The sequence below is a fragment of the Rhopilema esculentum genome, chromosome 12, assembly GCF_057945365.1.
Source record: "Rhopilema esculentum isolate cy_ngs chromosome 12, ASM5794536v1, whole genome shotgun sequence".
Lineage (NCBI taxonomy): Eukaryota > Metazoa > Cnidaria > Scyphozoa > Rhizostomeae > Rhizostomatidae > Rhopilema > Rhopilema esculentum.
In genome coordinates, this window is record NC_142826.1 from 3,012,735 (window position 1) to 3,020,410 (window position 7,676).

Below are 7,676 nucleotides of genomic sequence, written 5' to 3' on the forward strand. Positions count from 1 at the left end.
AAGGGGTTTTGGTTACATAAAATTTTGCTCAAAAAGTAAGGCTATAGGCTTAGTAAAAAAGGGGTTTTGGTTACATAAAATTTTGCTCAAAAAGTAAGGCTATAGGCTTATTAAAAAAGGGGTTTTGGTTACATAAAATTTTGATGAAAAAGTAAGGCTATAGGCTTAGTAAAAAAAGGGGTTTTGGTTTTATCGAATTTTGGTCTAAAAGTAAGGCTATAGGCTTAGTAAAAAAAGGGGTTTTGATTACATAAAATTTTGATGAAAAAGTAAGGCTATAGGCTTAGTAAAATATAAGGGTTTTGGTTATATCGAATTTTGGTCAAAAAGTAAGGTTATAGGCTTAGTAAAATAAGGGGTTTTGGTTGTATCGAATTTTGGTCAAAAAGTAAGGCTATAGGCTTAGTAAAAAAGGGGGTTTTGGTTACATAAAATTTTGGTCAAAAAGTAAGGCTATAGGCTTAGTAAAATAAGTGTAGAAAACAGATTGTTTTTAATCTTATTTACTTGTTGTTGTTTTTCAGTAGAACTATTTTGGACTTTTGACCCTGCTATTATTAGAAACTTTTAGCATTGTTTAGGCATGTCCTCGGGGACACGTGACATTTCTTCTCGTTATAAGCGTGTCTTCGAGGATTTGCATTATAGCCCTATATAAGCTTTGGGCGTGTTTTTACCCAGGAAGAAGAGAGAACAACATCGATATTAGTACGTGCGATATTAGTAGTACTGTTGCTTAGATAATGCTATGCTACGAGGTCAAATAAATAGTAAGTTCAAATTAATTTGGTTAACCTGTAATCGTTTATGTTGCTTTTTTCTTCAAGTTGTTATTTTCATTTAGTTGCATTACATTTAGACCTCGTTAATTAATTATGTATAATTTTATCAACTATTTCATTTAGCGAACAATTATCAAGATAGAAAGAACGCCAGCGTTGTTTTTGCTTAGTGGAAACTGGGTTCATTTCTGATTAGTTCGTGCCCTCCTCAGTAGCAGATTTGCTTTGAAGCTACATCAGTTCGTATTTGACAACAAGAGATAATGGCGTTTTGTGGTGCTGATAGTATCGATACTGAGCATGTCCGACATTTAAAGAAAATGAGAGCCAATGCAAAACGAGAGCTTACGAAAGTTCTGAATCGTGTTGCTGATTGCTTGACTACTGAACAAACCGTAGACGATGTGAGAGTTGCCGAAGCCAGGCTCAACGAAACTTTCGATCATTTCAAAGTGGCATGTCAAGAATACAAAGCTGTAATGGTTGACGAAGATGATATTGAAGAATGCCTCGCGTACACACACGAAGCTGAAAGACGATATTATGATATCAAGGAAAGAGTATCGTTGTTAACACAACCCCTTTCTACATCAACAGAGATGCTGAAGGCTGAAATCAGTCCCGAAGACTCGGTGAGCGAAATTATTTCTCATTCTTGCGTCACTTCAATGTGTTCTAAGAACTCAAAGAAATCGAGCAGATCTACCCTTCAGGATATGATGTTGAAGAATGCTGTAACAAAGGCATCCTTGCTTGCAGAGGCGTCAACATTTGAAGAGTGTCAAAACATTGCTCATGAAGAACTACGATTAAGTCAAAGAAAGAAGAGGCTGGCGCTAGACATGAAACTTGCAAAAATCGAGGCTGAAGAAAAAGTTTACACAGGTTTCGCCATGGCAACCGGATCACAAGACGAGGCGTATGGTCAATTACCAAGAGACGTGGGATCTAAGAACACGTGTCAGCAAATTAGAGGCGAGTTAAGAAAAAATCAAAATATGGAATTCGGCTCACAAGTACAAAGGAAGCCAACAAAAACAGGAATCATAGGTGAGCAAACATTTAAACAATTTTCAGAATTTGGCTATCCCCAACAAGAACGTCAGTTGAACCCACATGCTCCACCTTGGAAGTCACCCCTGCAACAAGATTTTACTGATGAAACATGTGCCAACCCGACATTAAATGGCGAAGATTACCTTGAGACAATGAAGAAATTAGCAGTTGCTGCACTTTTACCAAAATCTGAAATCAGTATGTTCGATGGCAACCCCTTGAAGTATTTTCTTTTCATACGATCTTTTCAGAATAATGTTGAGAATGACACTTGTGATTTTAGCAAACGGTTGCAGCTTTTAGTTCAGTTTTGTACAGGCAAAGCAAGAAGAGCAATAGAAGGATGTATTCTTCTCGAACCTCGGGATGGATACTTGAAGGCAAAACAAATCTTGGCTGAACGCTTTGGTGATGCATATACTGTATCAGACTCGTGGTTAAAGAAAGTATCCTGTGGTCCTGTGATAAAGCCTGGTGACAGAGAAGGCTTGCAAGAATTAGCAGATGACCTCGAGAACTGCGAGATGACTCTGAAGGCTGCAGGCAGATTGACACAGCTAAACAATGAAGACCGATTGGTGAAAGTCCTAGAGCGATGTCCAAACTTTGTGAAGTCCCGTTGGCAATCTCGTGTCCAGGAGATCAGATCGTATCATAGAGAGCCTACAGTTGAAGATGTACGGTGCTTGATCAGAACAATATCAAAGGAAAAGAACGACCCCGTTTTTGGTGCTATCATGGACAATGTTAACAGGGAACAGTCATCACGAAATGACAAGAACAGAAGATCAAATGCGACATATCCGCAGCGAAGCTTGAATTACAGTATTCAGACTTATGACAAGAAGCCAAATGTCACTTCACCAGATGTGCGATGTTATTTCTGTGAGAGAAACCATAAATTGGCAAGTTGCGTGGAATTCAAGAAGAAATCTGGTGAGGAACAGTTTAATTTCATTCGTTCAAAGAAGCTCTGTGATAATTGTCTATCATCATTTCACTTCTCCGCTGGTTGCAAACAAAGAAAAGCCTGTACAGTGCCAGAATGTAATCTACGACGCAAACATTTGACAGGAATACATGACTCTGTGGTGGCATACGAGAAACGGCGTAAGGATGAAAGCGGAAAATATGCAGATAACGAAGCTCGCAGAAGAGATTCGAGTCCAGACAATGATAAGTTTGTTGGATTAACACGATGTAACGATCAAGAAGGCGACAACATTGGATTACCAATAGTTCCATTAATGGTAAAAGGGACAGGAAGTGACAAATTATTTAAGACATATGCACTCCTTGACAGTGGATCTACTGCCTCATTTTGTAGTGAAGCCCTCTTGGATAAACTTGGTGTGACTGGAAGAAAGTGTGAATTGTCAGTCGCTACGATCAATGGTTCAAAAACATATTGTCAGACGTCAGTTGTTAGTTTGGAAGTGATGGATCTTGAGGAAACAAAGCACTTTCAGATGCCTAATGTATTTTCTACAAAAATGTTGAATATTCCAACATCAGCTTTGGCTTGTCAAGAAGATGTCAAAAGATGGCCGCACTTAGAAGGGATAACGTTACCCGGTACTATTAACGATGGTGTAGTGAGTTTGCTGATTGGCATGGATGTACCAAATGCTTTGCAGCCACTAGAGGTGCAAAAAAGTGAAAATGGTGGTCCGTATGCAGTAAAGACAATGTTTGGTTGGACATTTAATGGACCCATTGGTGTTTCTTCCAAACAAGGTAATCATTGCTTTCATTCCAATACTGTTTCCTCTGATAATCATCTTTATGATCAGTTGAAGAAGTACTTCAATCAAGAGTTTGAAGAGTCAATTGTTGATAACAAGAAAATGATGTCTGTAGAAGATTCCAGAGCTCTTGCTGTATTTGAGAATTCTGTATGTTTACACGAAGGCCATTACCATATTGCAATTCCGTGGAAGCACAATCCTCCAAATCTACCAAATAATCGACCAATGGCACAGAAAAGGCTGGAATACTTGAGATGTCGGCTGGAAAGAGATCCAGATCTAAAACAGCGATATAGCAATTTCATTGACGATTTACTTGAAAAGGATTACGCCAGACAAGTTCCAGAAGCAGAAATAGAAGTGAGCAACGGCAAATTATGGTACCTGCCACACCATAGCGTGAAGCATGCGAAGAAACCAGACAAAGTCAGAATTGTGTTCGACTGTGCTGCAAAGTACAAGAATGTTTCTTTGAATGAAAATGTTCTTCAAGGTCCTGACTTGACAAACTCACTCATTGGTGTCTTATGCAGATTTAGAAGTGAACCCATTGCCCTCATGGCGGACGTTGAAGCAATGTTTCATCAAGTACGTGTGACTTCTGATGACGTTAGTGCATTGAGATTTCTATGGTATCCACGAGGCAATTTGAAGATGGAACCTGTGGAATATCAGATGATGGTACACATATTTGGAGGGGTATGGTCTCCAAGCTGTGCGACGTTTGCCTTGCGAAGAGTTGCTGAAGATAACTCCAGATTTTACAACGATGAAGTGATTCAGACAGTGCAAAGAAACTTTTATGTGGATGATCTTCTCAAAGCTACAAAGGATGCAAATAAAGCAATCATAATGCAAAAACAGCTCACCGATTTGTTGGCGAGAGGAGGATTCCATCTGACAAAATGGATGAGCAACTGTCGAGAGGTCATAGATGCAATACCAGAAAATGAAAGATCAAAGGAACTAAAAAATGTTCATCTCGAGGCTGACAAGCTCCCGACTGAAAGAGCTCTTGGGTTGCAGTGGAATGTAGAAACAGATGCTTTCACATTTAATATCAGCATGAAAGATAAATCAAGAACCAGAAGAGGAATGTTAAGTATTATTACATCTGTTTATGATCCACTTGGGTTTATTTCGCCATTCATCTTGACAGCAAAGACAATTCTTCAGCGTTTATGCATGGAAAATGTAGGCTGGGACGAGCAAGTAACTGGTCGCAATCTCGAGGAATGGCAAAATTGGTTGCAAGATCTAACAAAATTGGAGCGCATTGAAGTGAAAAGATGTTATTCAAATTCAGGAATCAGCAATTCAGTCAAAAATCAGCTGCATCATTTCAGTGATGCCTCCGAAATTGGATATGGAGTGGCAACGTACCTGCGATCTGTAAACAAAGATGGTGAAGTTTCGTGTTCATTTGTTATTGCGAAGTCAAGACTAACCCCCCTGAAACGAATTACAATCCCAAGGCTAGAGCTGACTGCTGCAACACTTTCTGTAAAGTTGGATAGCATGCTCAAACGTGAATTGGACATGAAACTAGGTGAGTCGGTATTTTGGACAGATAGCACTGCTGTATTACGCTATATAGCGAATGAAAGCAGAAGATTTCATACCTATGTTGGGAACAGAATTGCAGTGATACACGATGGGTCCAGTCCATCTCAATGGCGATATGTTGATACAAGTTTAAATCCAGCAGATGATGCATCCAGAGGTCTCAGTGCTGACGGTTTAATAAATAGTCGTACATGGTTATATGGCCCAAAATTTCTGCAAAAGGAAGAGAATGAGTGGCCAAAGGGCGTGTTTATTGAAGATTTGACTGAAGATGACGTCGAAGTCAGAAAGGTTGTACTAACAAATTCAGTGCAAATCAACTCATCAAAAGGTATGACAAATCAGATTTTCTTGAAGTTCTCTGATTGGACCATTCTAAAGAAATCTGTAGCTTGGTTATTGAGATATAAGAACTGGTTACTGCAGAACATTAGAAGTATCAATGAGACACAAAGTGGAATCAAGAGTTACAGACTGAGTACAGAAGAGTTGCGTGACGCCGAATGTGCAATAGTGAAATGTGTACAAAATGAATGTTTTACTGAAGACTTGAAGTTACTGCAGTCACCCCAGAAATCAGTAAGAAGATCAAGTTCGCTTCGCAGATTAGATCCAGTCATAATTAATGGTGTTATGAGTGTAGGTGGCCGACTTAGCAATGCTCCGTTTAACAGTTATGAAGCAAAGCATCAGATTATTCTTCCCAAGCAACATCATGTAAGTGATCTTATTATACGACATTTTCACCTGCGATCTGGACATTTTGGCCAAGAGTATGTCCTTGCCTGTATACGCGAAAGATTTTGGATCATTCAGGCAAGGATATCAGTGCGACGAATAATTAGAGGTTGTTTTGATTGCAAACGTCGATGCGGAAATTTGGGAAAGCAGAAAATGGCTGATTTGCCAGAAGATAGAGTGACACCAGATAAACCACCTTTTTCATTCGTTGGAATAGACTGTTTTGGTCCCTACCTGGTCAAAAGAGGAAGGTGCATGGTAAAGAGGTATGGAGTTATATTCACTTGTCTCACTATAAGAGCAATTCACATCGAAATTGTTTTCAGTATGGATACAGATTCATTTATAAATGCTTTACGAAGATTCATTTCAAGACGAGGACGTCCCGAGCAAATAAGGTGTGACAATGGCCCAAACTTCAGAAGTGGTGAAAGAGAACTCAGAACTGCAATTCAACAATGGAATCAGAACCAGGTGCACAAATTTCTTCTTCAGAAAGACATCAAGTGGATATTCAACCCTCCAACAGCTTCGCATATGGGTGGTGTATGGGAACGAGCAATAAGATCAGTGAGGCGTGTTTTGAATGCGATTTTGAGAAATCAGACGGTCGACGATGAAGGTTTGCATACACTTCTATGTGAAGTTGAAGCGATACTTAATGCGAGACCACTCACCAAGGTATCAGATGATCCTCAGGATTTGAATGCAATCACACCAAATCATTTGCTGCTTCTAAGATCTAGCCAACAATTTCCTCCTGGTGTTTTCAAAGGTAAAGAGCATTACAGTACCAGACGATGGAAGCAGGTCCAATACATGACTGACATATTTTGGAGACGATGGACAAAGGAATACTTACCTACACTGCAAACAAGACAGAAATGGCATTCAATTGAGCGTAACCTAAAGGAAAATGATTTGGTAGTGGTTATGGATCAATCACAGCATAGAAATCAGTGGCCTTTAGGGAGGATAGTTGAAATCTATGCTGGGAGAGATGGCCTGGTGAGATCAGCAAAGGTGAAGACATTGAATTCGGAATTTCGAAGACCTATAACAAAACTGTGTTTGTTGGAGGCATCTGTCGAAGATTCAGGATCAATGGCAGAAATAAAACAGTCTCTATAATTTCCTGTTTGGGCGCGGGAATGTAGAAAACAGATTGTTTTTAATCTTATTTACTTGTTGTTGTTTTTCAGTAGAACTATTTTGGACTTTTGACCCTGCTATTATTAGAAACTTTTAGCATTGTTTAGGCATGTCCTCGGGGACACGTGACATTTCTTCTCGTTATAAGCGTGTCTTCGAGGATTTGCATTATAGCCCTATATAAGCTTTGGGCGTGTTTTTACCCAGGAAGAAGAGAGAACAACATCGATATTAGTACGTGCGATATTAGTAGTACTGTTGCTTAGATAATGCTATGCTACGAGGTCAAATAAATAGTAAGTTCAAATTAATTTGGTTAACCTGTAATCGTTTATGTTGCTTTTTTTCTTCAAGTTGTTATTTTCATTTAGTTGCATTACATTTAGACCTCGTTAATTAATTATGTATAATTTTATCAACTATTTCATTTAGCGAACAATTATCAAGATAGAAAGAACGCCAGCGTTGTTTTTGCTTAGTGGAAACTGGGTTCATTTCTGATTAGTTCGTGCCCTCCTCAGTAGCAGATTTGCTTTGAAGCTACAATAAGGGGTTTTGGTTATATCGAATTTTGGTCAAAAAGTAAGGCTATAGGCTTCGTAAAATAAGGGGATTTGGTTTTATCGAATTT

At 39.0% G+C, this 7,676-nt stretch overlaps 1 protein-coding gene across 1 annotated transcript; it reads left to right on the plus strand.

The window, feature by feature from the left end:
- Positions 1-1,045: 1,045 nt before the first annotated feature.
- Positions 1,046-7,024, plus strand: LOC148958698 (uncharacterized). Its single transcript, XM_089111846.1, has one exon. It carries the CDS (start codon positions 1,046-1,048, stop codon positions 7,022-7,024), a length of 5,979 nt encoding a protein of 1,992 aa, XP_088967972.1.
- Positions 7,025-7,676: the final 652 nt, after the last annotated feature.